The sequence below is a fragment of the Oxyura jamaicensis genome, chromosome Z (assembly GCF_011077185.1).
Source record: "Oxyura jamaicensis isolate SHBP4307 breed ruddy duck chromosome Z, BPBGC_Ojam_1.0, whole genome shotgun sequence".
NCBI classification, from domain to species: Eukaryota; Metazoa; Chordata; class Aves; order Anseriformes; family Anatidae; genus Oxyura; species Oxyura jamaicensis.
The window spans coordinates 64037887-64059812 of record NC_048926.1 but is presented as its reverse complement, the minus strand read 5'-3'; the positions used below and the strand labels follow the sequence as shown (position 1 = coordinate 64059812).

Here is a 21926-nt window from a genome sequence, read left to right as displayed (position 1 = left end):
AGTTCACTGGACTGCTAAGTCACCACAACAGTCTGCCTATATAATTGTGAGACTGTTCTGAAGTTTCTGAAGTAGGTAAACAGGAAGTTTATTTTCTCTCTTTCCATATGTTTTCCATATATAGCTTTCCTGAGGACTCATCTTGCTCCCTAGATGTGGAGTGTTCAATGAGATCCAGAAACAGTGGTAGCTACTGGTTTCTCCCTCATCTTCTTTGGTCCTGTCACTATCAAAAATATAAAATAGGAATTCTATCATATTGCTGGATGACAAAATTTGGACAATTGCAGTTCTTCCCAGCGTTCCTTGGCACCTCCTATTTGTTTCAGTGATAGATCTAGCAATTACTGTTTGAAGTAAGGCACTCTTGTACACATCAAAAAAGTTTACTATGATAGAATACCAAACATAATGGAGATATAATGATATTATATAAATCTCTCCACTGACACTAATTCTGTTAAGAAAATAAAGTTTGCAGTTCTATACTTGTAACAAATCACTCACAAGTTTGCTGAACTTCTGTGTCACTAAATATGTATAGAGGTAACAAACATTCAGCTTGAAATTGTTAGTGCTCATCTGTGCACTGGTATAAGTGTTCTTCTAGTTCTTATACACAGGTTGTAACTGCCTCCATATGAAAGAATGGATAGAAATATCTCAATCAAAAAAGTGACCAAACAACTTTTACCTCTGATTCAGCACTAAAAAGATGTCGCTCTCGCTTATCTAGATCTCTCAAGGTTTTCTGAAGTTGTTCTTCCAAAACAGTATATTCCGCTACCTTTATGAAAACAACAACAACAAAGATTTTATTACGATAAAAATTAGGCTTTAGACAGCTGAAGAATTTAAAATTGTTTCTTGTTTGATACAAAACATGGACAACATTTGGTTCACAAATTTACATACAAAACAAATCTCCAGCTTTCAATCATGAAATCATGGTGGAGAGCTTTTCTTTTATTAGCAAAAATAGGTTAGTATGCTCCAATTGGACTGCTGAAGATTTTGACCATGCAAGCAAGAGGCATGCAAAGTTGAAAATCTGCTACAATCAGCAAGCTACAGGATTTGTAACAAATATTCTGTCTACACATCATCGTAAAAAGATAAACAACTTAGCAATTTCTAGTTCAAAATTAAGCAAATGTACCACTAGCCTTGGTGTTGAAATGAAATAAAAGACTTCGATTTTAATTTTTGTACTGTTGTCTAAGTGCATATGCACCTCTAAGTTGGAAGGACTTATCACAGACCCTTTGTTGTTATTGGCAAAGTATCTTGTCAAATTTTGCAGTAATGAGATTTATGAGACTTTTCAGCAAGTATATAAACTAGTTTCCTTACCTTCTTCTTCACTAATGCCTCTCTCTCTCTGTCTCTTTTCTTCCATTCTTCTGCAAGTGCTTGCATATGGGCCATCTCCTTCTTTTTAAGCTTTTAATAAAAGGAAAAAAGTTCCTAAACAGAAACTCAAATCAGAATTGTTGATAGCACAACTTTTACAGAGAGTACTAACAGAATTAAGCCTCGAGCAGAAGTAAAAAAAATTACAAGTTTTACACTGACTTATTATAACTTTATCATTTTGATAAAGATATTTCTTACTCTTAAAAGCAAATTCTGAAGCCAGCATAAGTTGGAGAAAAATATACCAACTAATAGAAACTATATTCTCACTCTGTTAACCAAGATGAGACTGTAACAATACCTATCTTCACTTCTGAAGGAAACTTTATAGGGTAAGTGGTATGACTTAAAGAGTGGAAGAACAGCATTAGAGTGAGAATAAATGTATAGTTAATATTTATCAGCAATAACTCGCACACTGAGTATCTACTGCATTTCATAAATCATGAAAAAGAATTGTGAAAGAGAAGTTTTGTATTTTATTAACAGTTTTGTATTTTATTATATCAACCATTTAATACTAAAAAATTAGTATTCTGCCTTAAGGTTATGGAAGACATAACCTTACATCTCCAAAGTTTTAATGTATGTGAGAGAAATGCTGTTTTTACTTGAAACAGTGACAAAGTTTAAGAAAAAAAATACAGCTAATATTCCTCCCACCAATTTTGCCAAAGCTTCTCCAGGTAGTTGGGCAGTTTAGGAAGTAGGAGTAAAAACCTGATTTTCAAAAATGTCTTCTTGCATTTCCTTCCACATTTCTAACTCCAGTGCTGCTTTGTATTCAAGAGTTTCTCGAGGTTCTGGCTGGTTTTCTGGGACACCATGAGGCTGAGTATGAGGGAGATGCCGCTGCTGACCAGCACCTACACACTGACATAACAGTGGGTTTTTAGTTAGAAAACCAACATTTCAACAAAGAGTTCAATGAAAAATGCTAAAATTAATGCAAAATTTACTTGAGAAGAATCTGACACCAGAACTTCATGCATTTTCACAAGCCCGTAGTCTTCCAAAGTGATGGCATATGAAAGCTCTGCTATTCTGTTGCCTGACCTGAAAATTGCATTAGAATGAAAAACAGTCAAAAATACTCAAAGTATTCTGTAAGACAAGTAAAGCAACAAAGCTGAATTGCCAAAAGGTTCTGTGTAATTTCAGGTGACTTTTGTGAAAGTCTATGTGACAACACAACCCAGCTCTCCCATATATGTAGTTAAAAAGTACAGATTGTATAATTACAATAAGCTTTTCTGACCTTAACAACTTGTAATTGGGAACCTATTTAAATAAGAGTTTGTAACAATTGACTCATCCCTGTAAGAACAGAATGATACAGATATTGTCCCTGTAGTCATAAATCTGTTTTAACAAGTCTACCTCTTGAAAGTGTTTTGCTACTGAATTCATTTTTAAGATACTCAATTTCATTAGTTCTGTATTAGTGGTGTTAGTTAACCATAACTTTCTAGTGTTAGGTGACTTAATATATTGTGGATAACATCATTTATGGTAATCCATCCTTGGATTCCTAAAAAGGATCCCATTTCTAGATGCTTCAGCACAGGCAACCGACAGCTTTAAATCCACTTAGAGGCGGGCTTATGGTAAGTATGGTAAATATCTGTCCTAGTACAGTGAGAAAGTGTCCAGATAAACATTTAATTAGTTTGATTTGTCACCTCTGTACTCAGATGAAGAGGTAGTTTTCTGCATAGTAAGAAGTTTAGAGAAAACACAGATAAATCACCGAACTGAAAATTATCACTAGTCTGTAATATACTACGTATATACTACTACAAAAGTATATTACAATATAGACCTGTAAACGGTCAGAAATAATGCTGTCATTTCAGTTATAACTACATGATGGTGTAAAGGCAGTGACACAATCCCTCAAAACTTGGAAACTGCAGTTTGTAACAAAAAGCTTCAGGAATTAACCAGTGAAGTTTCTTCCACATAACTTTTTTCTTCTAGTAAATGCAAAAAGACAACACATTTTTTACAAAGGTGCAATCATCTACACTATCGTCCTTTTTCAAGGGAAGTGAGGGGCTACATGATTTTATGCAAAGTGCAAATAAATTACTGCATTGAGGTATTACAACTTTCTATCAGTCGTTAATAAAAAAACAAGATTTAGGGTAACGGAATTCTGAATAATTAAGTCAGTTAACATATCTGTCTAGCTTTGCTCTTGTTGGTATTACATTTTTTATACTGGTATCAGAACATCAAAACACGGAGCCAGTTACATGAATTTGACATTGCCATCTAGTGGTTTTGTGCAAAAGCATGTTTTATTTTAGCAAACTTTGTTGAAGTGTCAACCTTAGTGTCCAGTGAGATCATGAAGTAACTCTCCACTGAATCAGGCCATGCAAAAATTTAAAAAGAGCCAGAGATCAATTTAATACAAGTTTAGGAGGATGGAAGACAGTGTGTTAGTTCCTTGAAGTTTCTTGTGTGTCAAATGTTAGCATGCTTTACTTATTCATAGGATTGGAGGTTTAACACTGACCTCAGTCTTAGTAGAATTTTTATTTATTTTTAAAGGCAAAAATCAAGGCCTCATCATACAGAAGATGAGGGTCTAGACACTGATTGCTAGCACAGTTCACATTTTCAACAGGGGCATAGGACAGAAGTACATAAATATGAAAGATAAATGTTCATTTACATGAAGGATTGACATTCACACACTAATACTACTGCTCATTTGGATGTACATGAGCTGAAAACCCTACCATTATCAGTGTATAATATTGAAAATGGAAATTTCTCTACTGTGTGGATATATTTGTCCTCCTAACTTTCACTGAAGTCACACATGTCTAAAAACATACTATGGATAAACACAGGCTTAACTCTTTCCTGGAACATCAGCAGCTATTCACAATTCTTAAGTAACTTACTCAGTAAAGTCCCTCATTGCATTTAATTGGCTATTTACTTCTTTGATCTGTCTGTGAAACTTACCCAAGATCATTATTATATGATATAAGCCAGAAATTTACGCTAGTATCAATGAGGGATTGCACAATACACCTGTGGCAAATAAACTTTTAATATTTTGGATGCCTACTCCCAACTCCACTACACCGCAAACACCATTATTCACTAATTCATTAAGCACGCTTTACTATAAATATTTTCTATACAGGTTTCAGTCATCCAATTTAAAGCACTGTCTCACAAATGTGAGACATTAGGAGACAAACTTCAGTGCAAGGATGGGGGTCAGTGCATGGTAAAGGACCGATGTGAAAGTGATGAAATTGTGTTCTGTGAAAACCGTAGAGTGAAATGTCAAATTAGGAAAGCAATCACCTTTCTGCTGACCTCAGAGTGAAAAGCTCAGGTTAAAAAACCTTTTTGTTATTTAAACATTAAGTTTAAATAACAAAATGTTTAACTTTCAGTTATTCTCTCTAGTCCTTTGTTTCCCAAACTGTTCACTTGCCAGGCAAAAATATAGATTTGGCTTCACCTAAAACCATGTGAGCTTACAACTGATTTCCAAAATACTTACAGACCACCAAAAACATTTTACACTTAAAAATAAATAGGATTTTCTTCAAATAATACCAGCCCACTTTGTGAGATCTCTCAATTCTGTTGATAGCCACTATTCTGTTTTAATTTCAGGCTTCTCTATTCCATTTTTGGTATCTTATTCTCCCGAGCTCCTAATATGAAAACGAGCAAGTTGATATATTAACAGTAAGTTTAATATATATGGATTGACAGAAATATTTATGTATACATTTTTGTGCAAACCAGCTTTTATACAAGACAACCAACAGTAATCCTAAGTGTCTGATTTTTAAGATTCAATCACCAACATTTATTTATTTTCTGCTTTTATCAAGAAAATCTAAGTGCTGCAAGTAATTGTTAAAAGGTGAAAAATTAAGAGTTATTTCTTTGTTTTCTGCTGCAGGGCTACCAATGCAGCCATGTAAATAAAACACAGCCTTTACAAGTAGTGTAAATTTCTTCAAATTTATGTTTACCTTTTACTTTCCAAATTTACAAACAGAGGAAGTTTAACCTTGCTCACAGAAATACTAAACAAAAAGTTCAAGTCTTGCTACAGAGTAAAAAACTTTTGATTAGTTATTACCCTTGTGCTTCTGTGACACTGACTGTTTCATTGAAAGTCTGACGCCAACATTGTTCACCATTACCACCCAAGAAACGGGTTTTTTCTGAAGCCAAAATATTTGAAAGCTGAAGTCTTGCAATCCCTAGAAGCATGTCTTTAGTTGTTCTATCCTTGTGCCACAACTCGACCAGCAGAGGTAATCTGAAACAAGGAAATTATTTTCATGTCAGTCACCAACAGAAGAAGAATGGGACCTCATGTTCAAAAAGTCAATTCCAATCTCAGTGCTGGTCAAAGTGTCAAAATGATACAGGCTTACTGCTTTTCAGAGAAATTAGATTCACAAACTCTGTCTTTTTCATCACTTACTTCACTCAAGTTATCATTCTTTCCTCCATTTATTACTAAGAACTACATTGCAATAAAAATGATTGCAACTAAAATGATAGACTGAATAATCTTAACAGACCTAGATCTTCCTTTATGAATGCCTACATGTGAACTTTAGTCACTGTCACTCACTGAATACATCTTCTGTGTTTTTCCTTTCAAAACACCACAATTACAATGATTCTTTTAATCCACATCTAAATCCCCTATCAAAAGCATGTGGGACTACTGGAAAAATTGTGTCAGAATTCACAACTCAACTGTACTCAGCTTTCCAGGTTTTCATATTTCCAAAGATTTCAGATGGCCATCATGTTAAAAAAGGAATACAAAGCCAAAAAACTTAAACTGGAATAAATATGCTTTGTTAGAAGCATTATCTAACCTTTAATTTAACAGCGTACAACAGCAGCAAGCAATGATCCCTGCATAAATACTCACAGATAAAACCAGGAATTTGAGTCCTCGTCTTTCAAAATAATGAAGGAATGGGAAGAGAAGTGCATTAAATATTCACATTGATTCCTTACTCAGTTCTCAAACTGAAGATCTTAAGTAAAATATTTGAAACTGACTGTATTTACAATGAAAGATAAAACATTCAAGCTAATTAAGATAAAAGAACACAAGTTATCACCTGAAGAATGTATCCTGAAGCTGATGAGGTGTAGTTGCAAAGTCAAATGCACAGTAGGACTGTGGAAGAAAAACTTCCATGTTCTTCCTGATTTCTGTGGGTGGGCTTGTCATAATAGGCGCTGCACTGCCAAAAAAGGGATACGAGTACCTAATAAAAACAATAACAAAAGCAGTCAAGTAACAGTTTAATAGACATTTTCTGCATAGACTTCTGCAAAAATAAGTAATTTAGAATCTTTTTACTGACACAATTAGCATAAAAGTGAAAATCGCACAAATGTATCTAATAGTAGAACTCCTCTCTCAAATACTTTGAAGCGTCACTAATATTTGCTGTTACTTTGATGAAAAAAGCTTTAGTAATCTGTATGGATGTTTATAAACTTGAACTATTCTTTTTAAGTTAAAATTGTATTTATCATTTTATAAAATAATTGAAGGAAGAAGTATTGTACTCAAATATGGATTGTTATTTGAAAACCTTTTTTAACTGTTTACAGCTAAGACTGTTATCAATTGCTGCTGTTGAACCAAAGTATAAATATATACCAGAATCACTTGAAAATCTGAGTCACATTTGAAGCATTTAGTTTTTAAATGCCCACAGCTCAACTGACTGAAACAAAAGATGCATCCTTTTACAGATTTACAATGTGACCCAAAACTACTGTACTCGCAAATTTAGTTTGTGATAAACTACACGGGGAGGCCAAGAATTTGTTGAACGTTGATTTGCTCGAACTGATAATGCTAGCTGTCAGTTGAGTTGCTAAAAAATAAATGCTGTATCAACAGCTGCTACTTATAAAGTTTAATTGCTTAGGCAAATTTGTTAAGAGCTTGTTTAAACCTGAATTAAACAATGCTCCCAACATGCTGTTAAATGCAATTCTTTGCCCTGCGACTGATTGTAGCTTTTGTTATGTTTTTCCTCTCTTCAGTTTATTGCCACATATCACTGACTAAAAATTGAAGATCAAAAAATAACAAAACCTATTTCTTATCCCTATTTTGAAAAAAAAATAGTTTAAGTGTTATCTGAATCTGCTTTTATGTGAAATTTATAGCCATTTTATTGTTTTCCACACACCATTTTATAATGTAGCCTAAACAGAAAAATCCTTAATGATAAAAATTTATATTAGCTGTGTTTTGAAGTATTCCCCCCAACCATCTTTTTGCCCTGTTCAAAAAAAACTTAAATTCCCTAAGAATCATCAGGAACAGATTTCCCATGACTAAATATTTCCCATAGCTAAAACTATATTCAGCCAGACTGTCAAAACAAGTGGTAAGCAAATGCAGACCTTTACAACCACAATTATGTAAGTCCTTCAAACAGAATCATATATTAAAGATGTACACTGAAATGGCCCTAATGAGAACCAGAATACAAACTCTAACTGCTATGCTGTCAAGAGCTAAATATTATTCAAAAAAGAATTATTCCCTGCCCCCCGTAAAAAGAAAAAATAATAAAGAATTAAAAAAATCCAGTATCTATGAACTTTTGACCCTAAATTCTATGGAAAACCTAGAAGAAAAGTTAGAAGTTGATAAAGAAAAGTCTCTCTTTTCACTAGCAGAGCAGAAAAAAAAAAAAAAAGACTAAAAAAAACACAACATGAATACAGAAATAGAGGCTTCAATGCCCTTAATTTTAACATCTTTTAGTCTTTTCTCCTTCAATTTATTTTCCTCCCTGCTAACTTACATTCTCTGGAGCTTATACTCCAGAAATACTCCCATACTTTTCTTTTGTATTGACAGCAGTAACAAGCTAATTTCTACAGAGTTGTTACAAACTAGCACTGAAATTTTGTACTTTTGTCTAAGGCGCAAAATTCATGTATCCAAAACTTTTTTTTTTTTAATTCCAAGAACCTGTGTAACCAAGAGATGCTACTTCTCCCTACTAAGATTTGAATCCTTCCTTTAATCCTAAAGAGGATTACTAATCTCCTAAAGACTGAATATTGTTTTATTCCTCCTGGGCTCTGATATTCAAGTGAGATATAATAAAAAAAACAGTTAAGGCAAACTGTTATATGCTGTCTTTAATAGTGCAGTGCTCAGAAGTTTAGTGATGAACTAGTTGAACATCCTAAAGCATTCAGCTACTGATAATTAAAATAAGGCATCAGGCTGCAAACTGACTATAAAGATACTGTTTTGAGAAGAAAAACACTTATTACCAAGAACAAGATAAACAAAAATAAATCATACCTTAAAATGCAATTTATTGGAAAACCAACTTCCAGACCACGTATAGTTCGTAAGTCTATTGAAAAGCAAAAATGGTGAGAGGCTGCTGGAATGACAATTTTCTGTGCTGACACAGGCTCAGAAGAACTGGATGCACCCACTTGGTTGGACTGAGATGCAGCTACTGGTGCAGCATCAGCTGAAAACACAGAAGAGAATGTGCATGTCATTTGGGGCATAACAAATTATTAAAACCATGTATTAAACAAATCTCATTTTTTATGCAAGTACAATAGGTTACTTCCTGAAAGATTTCAATTCCTTGTAGTATAAACCAATACTAAAATAATATTGAAAAGTAGCCACTCTAAATTACTGCTTCTAAAAGAATATACTTTAATTCTTCTTGAAGAAACAAAAAAACTACAGAAATTTTAAGTTTTAAAGCTATGTAAGTATATTTTACTCCAAGAAATTTAAAAACTAGCTTAAAAACTAGCAGCTAATATACTGCATCACTCTGCAGAACTGAATAAGACTTCAGTTTCAATAGTTCGCTTAACTGTTCCTAGCCAAATTGAGGGCACACAGAAGAGGCAGGCTTATAAAAAAATAGTAATTTAGTTTTCTTTGAATTAACTAATCAATTTAGTTTGGAACTGAAAGGGACAGAGCACCTCAACTATAGAACTTGTGTAAGAAAGCATCAACTATTGCTGGAACTATTGCTCCCAGGCTAAGGGTTAATTTGAAATAAAAACTGAACTGCTCTAACTAGGTCTGCAAAGCACATCTGCTCATGCATGCACTTTGACAGGATTGCCCCTGTTGTTATACCCATTTTGTAATTTGGGCAACATACTGTAAGTGGCCTGTTCAATTGTATCAAGTCAGTCACAGAAGTAATTCAGATTTTTCAAGTACTTAAACTGGGGCCTTAGCCTTCCCACTACCTCCTTCGAAAAGGAAGATGTCAAGCTACAAGTTTTAAAGACTAAAGAATTGTCTCCAGAAGGTAATCCCCAGAAACATTTAAGACTGAAGAAGAGAAAAAGGCAAGAACGGACAGAATAGAGCTTCTGCCTTTTACTGCTAGCTGTTCTGATCTAAGATGTTTCCATTGTTGAGGGAAAATAAATAATTAAAAAAATCACTACTAGCATTGACTGTTTTCCTGATGTTTTATGGAGCGTTTTGTTTACATTATCAATACAAAAAAGAAAACTTCAGTACTTCAATATCAGACAAGCAGCATAATGTAGTAATGAAATTAAATCTTTTCAGTCATTTAGGTAAAAGTTTGTCACTAATTTGCTTTGTGCAATTAAATGGATGAGTAGAACTTTAAGGCTCTGACAGTGAACATAAAATTGCATAGAGTCTTCAGTTAAGATTTAAGTTGTTGCTATATTTAAATTCCATTCAATGTACTAACTGATTTTGATACGTTATTTTGCATTACTGGAATTTTGCAGATCTGACAATAGCTGTGATTTTGTTCTGCTCTGCAATTTGAGAACTGGCATCTCTTCAGTGTACTCTTTGTTAACCTCTTTGCAAGACTCAGCCACCGATCCTGGAAGATAATTGTAAAATGACAGGTTCTCCATCTTGCCAAGGCATAAACAGTAGTAAAGTTATTATGAGTAAAAAGCATAATTGGGATTTTCTCCCCCAAACTTGTTGCTGGGCTCATAAAAGTTTTGATACTTTCTATATAAAGGATAATCCATGCTTAGATATCTGTTAGAATTAAAAGAAACTTGTCTGAAATGGTGGATAAATCCTGAGAACACATTCTAGGGCACAGATTTTCCTCTGCTGAACTGGACCTCTTTAGGACCAACATCAAAACAGCAGTGATACAAATGCCATTGGAAAATAACTATTAGGCTTTATTTCTATACCATCTCTTAAGACCAATGAAACTGAGCAAACAAGGATTATTTTGAGTATTATGCTTTCATTACAGTATTTCTTCCCCTCCTGTCTCTGCTTCTGTATTTCTTCCCCAACTAGTCTACAAACTAAGTAAAAGAGAGCAAAGCGTGTACGTAACAATAAATTGTTTTCACCATTTATTTCATATAATACATTTCTTTACAATTTGAGCTTCCCTAAAAAATCCTACATTTCCCTACTGTTTTATTTAATACACTAGAACCTTAGACTCTTCCCTGAAGAAATCAGTTTCTTCATGGGTTTGTACTGAAACTTGCATTCTCAAATTCAGGTAATTTCAAGTGCATCTAGTATTACTTTTCAAACTGAAGATCATCCATATCACTTGCAATCCACACATCAAATCCCCAGTTCAGATCTTTCAAGTGCTTTCAACAACTACCACATTCAGATTACATTTACTCTCATCCTATCACTTATTCTACATACATAATTCTTACTTGCTTAAGACTTATGACAACAAATGAGCAGTACATAATCCAAGACTGACTGCACTTATCAAGTAGGGAAAAAAAATCATACCACATACTTGTTTTTTTCAGCTTTGTGCCTTTTTCAAACTTAAGACTTTCCACTTCACTTTCTGTTGCTTCATCTGTTGGTGAAGTGTGGTCATTTTGAGATGGGACATCCTTGGATGTCTGCTGCAGGCCCTCTGTTTTTCCACTAACAGGTGAAAGAACTTTCTTCTGTGGCTGTTTAGGTTCAGTTGGAGCATTTATGGGAATCAAAGGCTGTAGAGGCTGAAGAGATATGGTTCTTATTTATCATGACTTCATGGAAATACTCTGTTTTTAACATTTAACTTTGAGATTATTTTTCTGACAGGAAAGTGAAACAATGTAAAGATTATTCATAAAAGCAATTTATTTTTTTCAAATAAATATTTAACTGTCTGACTTAGAAATAATTTTTAGACATGAAACAGTGCAACAATAACTAAACCGAAAATAATGAATAGCCTATACCTGTACATTTAAGCTCTCCTTTTGCAGAACTACAGATACACCCACAGTAGGAGTCATATCCAAGGGCAACTGTGGCAGCTTTTGTTTAGTTCTATTTGGTGGAACAAGGATAAATGCTCCTTCTATTGCCACAGGATGCTGATCGATTTCCACGCTTCCTTTCTTCAGTAGTCCAGACAGGGGTATTTCAGTGCTTCCAAGAGACTGGTCACCACAGCAAAGATGGATCTGTATAACAAACACGTACCAGAATGTAACTGGCATATGCATTTCCACCTGAACTATCTGTCAAACTTCTGCTAGAGGTAGCAAATACAATAAAAATATCTCCATCCCTATATGCTGACAAGTGTTTTGAGCAGTATATTTCAATGCTGAGCTGGTAGGATTTGCCCAGTACTAGCACAGCAACAGATCATTGCTGGCTGCCCTCTGATGACCTGTCATGTTATCCCTTCTGGATGACAAATTTAGTAGCTTATGCTTTTTAAATACAGTACAAATTCTTGCTCTTAATGTGAAACACACCACCACAAGGTACAGAATAAAAAAGGCAAGTTCTCTGAAAGCTCTGTCTCTACGCATATATTCAGACTCCACTTAAATCGCAAGGATATTTGGAATTAAGTCACCACATTCTTAATTCCTTGTCAGGATCATTATTCCTTTCTCAAACCTTGTCTCAACTCTTTCTTCCTCCCACAGTGTTATATTTGCCCATTTAAGTAAAAGAGGGATCTTAAAATTTTAAGAGTCAGTCAGTGAAAGTTAATTATTGAAACTTACACAACAATTTGTTTTCTCCAAATAAATACACTTTTTTAAAAAAAAAAAAAGCAAACAAGAGCATTGTATTCTGATCCTTAACATTTATCATGTTTTTTTTTTTTTCTTGTGAAAATGAAGACATTAATGCTAAGAGGTGTAAAACTAGGTGTATATACATATGTATATTAGTGTATTAAATATTAAGGATCAGAATATAGTGCTTTGATCCTACATCCCAAATTTTAAGAAGCCAAGTTAGAGAAACAAAACTGTAAAGCATTATGTGGATCTGACCTCATGACACCTACTGTGGAAAGAATCATTTTTTTAACTTGATGAAAATATGCATAACTGTGTGCATATGTGTACATATTAAATATTTTGTTTTAAGGCAATAGACAAAGATGAATTCCCAAACACATCAGTACCTATGTTTCTCCAAGCATTAGAAGAGTATTTCAAGTTGGCAAAAAAAAATCTTAAACAGAAGTTCCTGTAACATTTTTAAACTAACCTAGATAACAAAATTACAGTTGTCTATACAAGTTTAAATCCTATAATCCAGTACAGAGGAGGAAGAAGAAAAAGACAACTTTAGAGGAACGATATTCAGAATTACATTCTGTAACTGTCTTATTTACCAGCTTTGTTTAAAAGCCCTGCACTATCCTCAGCCAAGTTGTCTAATTATGTGATCAGTTAAGTGTAAGCCAAAGCAGATCACCATAAACACTTTCATACTACACAACATTCAAAGTTATGGCTAAAGATATGCAACATCTGCTAACAGCCCAAATATAGCTGTAGTGTATTTAAAATAGCATTTGGCTAAGAACTGGGGGGAAAGCCAGACCTCTTATTATTCAGAAGCCATGTTGATGGCATAGCTTATAGAACATATTCAAGAGTTCACTCCACGGCTGACATGGATGAGGTTCTAACAGGCAGCACAAAGCAGGGCTGTGGGTTTCAGATGGTCTGATTTCCAAGGAGGCCTCAGAGCACTCGAGAATACCCTGTTTCATTCATTCTACCTTACATCATGATGTGGAACCCAGTTCACTATATACCTACCATTTCAAAAAAAAAAAGTGCTCCATCTACGCAGAAAACTTGCTGCTACAGCATTTCCCTCAGTATGAAAACCAAGTTGTAATACAAATTTGTTTCAGAAAAAAAATATTTTCCCTTTCAATGGGAGATAGATTGCTTCTTTTATTTTCATCATTTAATTTGTTTTCCATTCACATTTGAAAAGAAAACACTTACCTGCAATTTTGACTGTGCACAAAGATAAACTTGAAGAACATCAGCTGTACTACGTATTCGAACTGAAGCTCTTTCTGGCTCAAAGTTTGGATTAATTAAATCAGTGAAAGTTTCGTTTGTTACATCATTTCCCAGTAATGAGTAGTAGAAAAAAAACTCAGGCTGTCGTTCAGGAAGCTTCATAGTACTAGGAACTAACTAAAAGAGAAACGGAAGAGAAGGAATCTTTTTCATTATTGTACAGCTACAGAAAACTTCAGGCACTACCTTGGAAACTAAAAGGCTTAAAATGATCTCAAACTTCTCAGCAGCTATCCTGAACCCCAGTGTACAGTACCAACAAAATTAAAAAGAAAATTTTAATGGTAATATTCAAATTGAATTTAAAAACAGACTTACTTAACAAGGATACCAGAAACTTTCAAAATGATCCCTTTCAAGCTATTGGCAACATATACCACCACCAATGGTGGTAAATGATACTATATAATCAATAATGGCAAGCCCTATACAAATATACAAGAATAACAGCACCTCCACAAAATATTTATTGTGTAAATAAATTCGGTATATCATCTGCATTGTTATAGCATTACTTATGTGACTGAATAGAACATTGGAACATTCAAAAACAGAGCTTCTCCTTCCTTTAGGCATTGCAGCTCTGAGTTCAAATGGCACAAACTGGTCTGGAGTGATCAGTGAATTTATTTCACATGGCCCTACAATTCTAGCATTTAAAATTACATTATTTTCTCTGAAGTGGATAAGACCAAGAAAAGTTTGTCATATACCATGAGATATGATTCCAAATCATTATGAAAGTCACAGCTTCCAGCCATTGTAACTTGGGCAAGCCTGTACTTTGAAATCAGACAATGCAAAGAAACCTGTGGTACAACACAGCTTGGACACAGCAGCTGTCTGAAGCTGAATTAATCACATTAGCCTGACACTTTATCCAAGCTATTAAGTCCTTCCCTTAAGCAACATATAAACTCTACCATTTCATACAAATTGTGAATTTAGAAGGTATTTCATCTTTTCAGAACTTTAGTATTTGATAGTATGTGGTGGTCATATGCTAAGATTTATCAGCTTTCCAATGAGGCTTTTACTTTCAGTTCAGTTTTTAACAGCCGTACAAGTAGAAGATTAAGCCTACCATACAACTAGCCTGGAATAAACAGTCACTATATTTAACTGCTGTCCTCTGGACTTTCTCTGAAAAATAGCGAAGTATACCATATGCCTGAGAGCTTCCCTAAAGCCATATTATATCTGCCAGAGTCAACCAAAACCTTTTGACAAAATAGCAGAGGCTTGAATTGTTTAACATGCAGGATGACCAGGAACCTGAAACCCTGTATTGTTGCACTCATAAAAGAAAGTATGTTAACAGAAAACTGAAGTCAATTCTTAAGTTCAAGATCACCTTTGTCTAATTTTAGGCAAACTTTTCCAGAGGCAGTCTGGGAAGGTTTGAAGTTGTCCCCGTTCCTTTAGGGAAAGCAGGTCTAATGGTAAAGATTAATATTCCAACATACCTGCTATATTGACATTTTTACATTTTCGTAGAATAGTTCATAGGGTAAATCTACTGTGGTCCTTACACATTTCTTATGTTACAATATAAATTATGCACTTTAATGTAATGCATAGTTTAAAATTAGTTTTCACGCACCCCACCCCCGCCAACCCCCACTTCTGATTTTTCATCTGTATTTGACATATAAGCACTACATAACATTTCAAAGTTCTTTTTTTTTTTTAATTAATTCAGTATGGGGACAGTGCTATTTATTACAAGCAACAAGATAAAAAAAATCCTAAGTAGAAATAAGGCATAGGAAGGCAAAAATACAGGTGTAGCATAGTACTTCTTCAAAACTAAACTGGCCATGGAACAAACCTGTTCCAGCTGCGTGGCAAATGCAATGGTTACAGACAAAACAAAATAGTCTCTGCAACACTCTGCTGGTCCAATTTGATGATAGCCCTCTTCTTCATTCAGGACCGGTACAATGTTTTTAGGGTCTAGTCCAGAAAGAAAGGCAGACACTAACAAGGAAGAGAAAAAAATAGTAACTTATGATGTTACAAAAGATTCCTGCAGCAATTGATGTAATCATAATTTTACCTTTACTTATCTGTAATTTTTCTTACCACACATGTAATTGAGATCTTTATGATTGTTTCCAAAGCATTTCATCAAAATAAAAGTTTAAGTATACCTAACAATAGCTACAGAGTTTTTTTTTTTAGATAATTTCTATTCACTGGACACATTGTTTTGCATGCTACTAGAAAGAACGTTAGTTTAATTGTTACAATGAAGAGAACTTCATTTCATAGGCTGAGTTCATCACACTTTCTTCTTTGACTTGTCAAAGAAAATGCAAGACAGTAATTGTGTATGACAGACTAACTGTTGACAGAAGCATGATGTTTCACTCCACTGAGCTTCAGAATGTCTCATTTGAAGCCTTCAGATGAAGTCTTCAGTGTATAAAATAGTGGAGACTTGCGTTATAGGTTTTTAGAATACTCTAGAAAATAAAGGAAAATGTTCACAACAAGACTCAGACACAGGTCAGTGTGATTACAGGGTGCTAGCTCCATGGTCAGTGTTTCTAATGAGCTAGCCTCTAGCAACATAGAGGTATTTAAACTAAAGCCAGTTAAATAAGGCTGTAGTTAACTCATTTTAGTGAGAGTTAAAACCATGCCACTTAATATACACTATGGACTACAAGCTGACTGGTCAAGTCACTGAACAACAACAAAAAAAGCATCGACTTGCTCACCTGTATTTCTTTATCAGAAGGAAAATATAAAAACTGAAGAAATATGCAACATGAAAACCACCATCTACTGCTTATGGACCACTGCTTTCCACCTGCAATTGCAAGATCCTGACAGCCCAAATGCTTTCAACCTCTAAAAATGAACTTTAAAGGGAAATCTGAACTCTTGGTCACACTTCTGAACCATGGACAATTAAACAGCTGAGACTGGAAAGACAGTGTACTTAGTGTAACAGCCAGCTCAATTCCTGGGGTAGGCAGGATTTCTAACATCTGCTTTATGCCCCAGGCAGGTAGCCCAATAGCCTTGATACATCTAAAAGCATTGAATTCACTTAGATCCAATGTAATTTTGTAACTAATCTTCAGAGCTAAACCTAAAAGGAAGAGTTCTCCAAGGCAAGGAAGCAGAGAAACCATCGTTATTTGTAGAGCTACACTGAGACTGTACTTAACAAATTAGTTTATACATACTTTGAAACAGTGAAGTGAGGCAAGCAGAACAGAATAAAATAATACTTACAAAAACATGTTATACAATGTATTTTATGCATAAATAAGAAAATAAACAACTCACAAAAAATCCCAGACACAAGACTAACTGACCAGCACAGCACAAATAAAAACATTTGCTACTGTACTACTGTCAAGTAATAATCAAGTTTTAACACACTTTACACATTTCACTAACTACTTTTTGAATGGATAGTACAAAGGAATCCAAAACTAGAATTAGTCCCAACAGCTTAGTGTAGATATTACTACAAATATTTCATGTAAATGAACACAATGTAAGTTGAGTGGTTTAGCTTGCCATAAAAAAAAAAAATAATCAGAAAATAAAAGCAGTCTACCCAACAAACAGTACAGTACCCTACTGAACAACTTGCAATTCCAAGTCCAAACTACTGAAATTGCCTTCTGTAAAGAAGCTTTCTTACTTCCATGGTTACAGAACTTTCTAAAGCCCTGAAATCTAACCAGAGCAAAATGCCATTAGTACTGAGTCCCTGATCCTGATTTTAAAGACCAGTTAATTTGTATCTCTGTCCACCTAAAATCACACTATTACCAAAGCAACAAATCCTATGAAGGATTCATGTCACAAGGTATGTTTTCTATATGTATCATTTAGTGTTAGTTAATGCTACAATACCAAAAATTCTCTTCAGACTCAAACAACACATCTGCAACAAGTGTTATGTTGATCTGTCACAGGAACACCCACAATTCAAAGCCAATAACATCATGTTACTTACCTCTCCCTTCTCTAGGGGGTGCCTCCTTTGCTTTAAAACCATCCACCAATGCTTTTGTATCAGTTTCCAACACCACACCTACTTGTATTTCAGATTTAAATTTAGTGTACTTGTTACTAAGCAGAGGATACCATTTTGGTGTCTGCACAAACAAAAACAAAGGCCAAAGGCATTTTAAAAACAGAAGGATAATTAAAAGAAGGTTATAAAAAACAGATTTGCTCTAGTATTTCTACCTTGTCACTTAAAGAAATGTACCTTGGCATTCAGTTCTAAAAACATGGTCTGTTTTGAGTTCGCTACTACACTAAATATGCCATAGAATGGAAGAAGAGTTAAACATTCTTTTCCACTGATAGGCACAGTAGACAGGTTAACAAGCAAAATGCACCATAAACCTTCCTTTAGAAGAGAAAAAAATTTACGTTTTCAGCTGCAAGGGTGCAGAATACATTAGATGAATCACAAATCCTTATGAACTGTGATTTAAAATAAGAAACCAGGGTCATGCCATGACCCATGTCAGAGTTGTTTTGATCAAGCACAACATAGAATTTTCATGAATGCATTTTATATAGACAATATTACATGTCCCGTGTCCATCCCACCCCATCCAACTCCCCAGCTGGGCTAGAACTTCAGAACCCCAAAGACATCTTGCACAGAAACCCATTAAAAAAAAAAAAAAGCACACACCAAAAATAACTTCAGGCTCTAAAGTCTTGATTTGATGGAGACTCAGTTTACTTGTTCAATATCAAATACTTCAATAAGTTTTTACAAGTTAAGTGATAGCAATGCTTAAATACGTTGCTAGGAAGTATTTAAATTCTCAAATTCAGAAGTGCAATTTTTTTTTTTAAATATACATACTTAGCTTTCTCATGTAGTACAAAATTGTTTGTTTGCCCATGTTCTTACACAGTCAAGATCTCTTTAAAAATAAAGAAGTCCTATTAAGTAGGATTCATACTCCTTCAAAACAAGACTCAGAAGTTAAGCCTTTGCCTCGATTCAGATTCTACTTTATCTGTAGCAGCACCGTTGTGAAAACATCAATTTGTAAAGTCTTTATACCTGTTTCTTTTCCTGCACAGCCCTTAAATCAAGTACAATATAGCCTATATTCTCTTTAGCTGAAGAGACAGGATCCAAAGCAAAACACTGGAGTTTGATAGGTGTACGCTGCAGCCTGTAAGAACATTTCAGTTGAAATCCAAGATGTACAAGTTACTTCTGCAATTAGCTCACAAAAAGTGTTTCAAAAGTTTCAAGTGTACCGAGAACAATTTATTGAAATTCATAACATAGCTAGTTCTAGTAGGTCAGAAACTGAGTTTACATTGAACTTCCAAAAATTCAGCATGAAGCAACAGAAAATGAGCAAATGAATAATTTTATAAGAAGAGTTTCTTGGAGTCTCACAAATCCTCAAATGCTATTAAAAAGAAGAGCGGTGTTAAATAAACCCAGTCTCATCCATGTGCATGACATAAGCAATGCAACTTGCATTAAACTCTAATTACACTTGTGAGAAAAAGATTTTTGCAAAGCACCTAAAAGTTCTTAAAAATATAGATTAAGTGTCTAGCATAAAATACGTTCAGCCATTTTTTGCTCCTCAAAGTTAATACAGCCTTTTGAACTTATTTGACACATTAAAGTACTACCTCAATATTTTCAGTCAAAACCAATTACAGTTATGGAAACCAAATCCAATTTCTCAGTTTTATTTGAAATTTTCAAAAGAGATTTTACATAGGCTTTTCAAGATTAAAGTTAACTTAATTGTGTGTCATGGAATACATAAGGGAAGCTTGAATCCAATGCTTAAACCATAGCTTTTGTATTCTGCCCTTTTTTTTAAGTAGTATAAATGGAAGCTTTAAAAACATTTAAACTCACTGATCTTTACACAAATGACTTTTTTTTTTTTACACAAATAGCTTTCTGTAGAAGCAAAATGGTAGATCAGCATATTGCTAAAAGAATGCTTCTAAGAAAAATTCAAAAAAAGCTCAGATGAAAATAATACAAACATTGTATTTCAGTAGCTGTAAAGACAAGAAAAATAAGTTTATCTCCAAAGCAAATTTAATTTATTTCAGATTTAACTTTCCACTGTTACCTGTGCTGATGAAGTGCTTTCCTATCAAGTTCCCAAGCCAATTCAGTGGCAAATTCTGGCTGATCAGTATGCTCTACAGGATCAGTAGCCAGCTGTTCACCATCAAACTTTGCTTCAACTATAAGCATGTACTTGGGTCGTTTTGGAAAATAGCGCCCTGCAACAGAGTGTAATAGCAAGACACCATCATTTAAAAAAAAAAAAAAAGTGAGAGCTCAGATTTTCATCTCAAATGATTACATAAAAACATTTCCCATATCTTCCCTGAACTTACTCTAAAACTGTATTTTAAGAATGTGTTCTTACTATCTAAAAGTTAAGAAAGAACAAACCATTTGTGAAGCACCCAGAAACAGTGAGATATTAGGTAACAGCTAATGACTAAGAAAGAAACCAAGCAACCAGTATTATTTAATTTTGAGAAACCAAGCAACCAGTATTATTTAATTTTGAGAAATCTATGACAAGGAGGAGATCAAGCTAACAGGTAACAAACAGGAAAGTTTCAACATTCTTCCTTCATTATAGATTTGACCATCACAGCAGGGAACATGACCTCATGAGCATAGTAAAAGGTGTTTTTCCAGTTACTTCTGATTTCAAAGAAAATCACGATTGGATTAACAGAATGTTTAAGGTCATATCATGTGACAAGATGAAGAGACATGGCCTCAAGTTGCACCAGGGGAGGTTTAGGTTAGATATTAGGAGAAATTTGTTTACTGAAAGGATTCTGCAGGACTGAAACTGGCTGCCCTGAGAAGTGGTTGAGTCACCATCTGTGAAAGTCTTCAAAAGACATGTAGATGTAGAGCTTAGGGACATGGTTCAGTGGTAGACTTGTCAGTACTAGGTTGATGGTTAGACTAGATGATCTTAGAGGTCTTTTATAACCTGAATGATTTTATGATTTGTCCCAGATTCAGCACCATTCTATATTCTGATTAATAATTTTAGTGGCAAAATGAATTGTTAAGATTTGCATGTGTCACCACACTGGAAGGGGCTACATGCCTTTCAGAGGAGAGAATCTTAATTTTTAAGTTAAGTTACCTTGGCAAACAACATAAATAGCCAGAGAAGTAGAATCATAGAATGGCTTGAGTTGGAATGGACCTTAAAGACCTTCTGATTCCAACCCCACTGCCATGTGCAGGGACACCTCCCATCAGACCAGGTTGCCCAAGGCCCCATCCAGCCTGGCCTTGAACAGCTCCAGGGATGGGGCATCCACAGCTTCTCTGGACAGCCTGTGCCAGGGCCTCACTACCCTCAGAGTAAAGAGTTTCTTCTTAATGCCTAATCTAAACCGACCCTCCTTTAGTTTAAATCCGTTACTCCTTATCTTATTCCTACAATGCCTGATAAAGAGCAATTGGGTAAAATAGGTCATAAAATAGAGTAATAGAGTGGAATAATAACGCACGTTACAAACAGAAAGCACAGACACACCCCCAACAACAAAAAACCCTCACTTGCACAGCCGCGCACACACGTCGGTATTAAAAAACAAACTTATTCGTAGATCGCTGACAGCAGATGAAGAACATCAGCCTACCACGAAGAAAACCACACACCCGCGGCTGCCAGCGGGAAGCCCCCGCCGCCCCGCTCACCTTCCAGGATGGAGACGACGATCAGCAGCCGGTCGGCGGCCCTGGACACCATCGCCCCGCTCCGATCCGATCCGCTCCGATCCGTCCGGGGGCTGCCACAGGGCACGACCGCAGCCAGCGGGAGGGCCGCCGCCGCCTCCCAGCCTTTTAAACGCCAACCGCCGCCAACCGCCGCCTCCCGGCGCACTTCCGCCTGGCAACGGCTGGCCCCGCCCGCCGCTCCGCCTGCGCTTCCGGTTCCTTCTTCCCGCCCGGTGCTGGCGGGGAGGGGATAGGGGGCGGCAATGGCGGCCGTGGGAGGCGGAGGGAGACAGCTCCCTTACAGCCCTCCCGTTATAACGCTGGGGCGTTGCGGCCTTTCTCATTGTATTCTGTGTCAGGGCAATCA

The 21926-nt window shown here is 35.3% G+C and overlaps 1 protein-coding gene across 2 annotated transcripts in view; it reads right to left on the bottom strand.

Moving 5' to 3' along the window:
• The window catches only part of CEP120 (centrosomal protein 120), a 38392-nt gene extending 16742 nt beyond the window's left edge, over positions 1-21650 (bottom strand). For both annotated transcript variants that reach the window (XM_035310283.1, XM_035310284.1), the window contains exons 1-15: positions 21539-21650; positions 19923-20079; positions 18872-18986; positions 17795-17936; positions 15641-15789; positions 13729-13926; positions 11692-11919; positions 11253-11466; positions 8783-8960; positions 6555-6704; positions 5546-5728; positions 2376-2472; positions 2137-2289; positions 1354-1443; positions 695-787 (exon numbers count right to left, since the gene is read on the bottom strand). In XM_035310283.1, coding sequence (XP_035166174.1) covers positions 695-787; positions 1354-1443; positions 2137-2289; positions 2376-2472; positions 5546-5728; positions 6555-6704; positions 8783-8960; positions 11253-11466; positions 11692-11919; positions 13729-13926; positions 15641-15789; positions 17795-17936; positions 18872-18986; positions 19923-20079; positions 21539-21590 — 2199 coding nt within the window. In that variant the 5' untranslated portion in view covers positions 21591-21650. The remainder of the gene's footprint in view (positions 1-694; positions 788-1353; positions 1444-2136; positions 2290-2375; positions 2473-5545; positions 5729-6554; positions 6705-8782; positions 8961-11252; positions 11467-11691; positions 11920-13728; positions 13927-15640; positions 15790-17794; positions 17937-18871; positions 18987-19922; positions 20080-21538) is intronic.
• Positions 21651-21926: the final 276 nt, after the last annotated feature.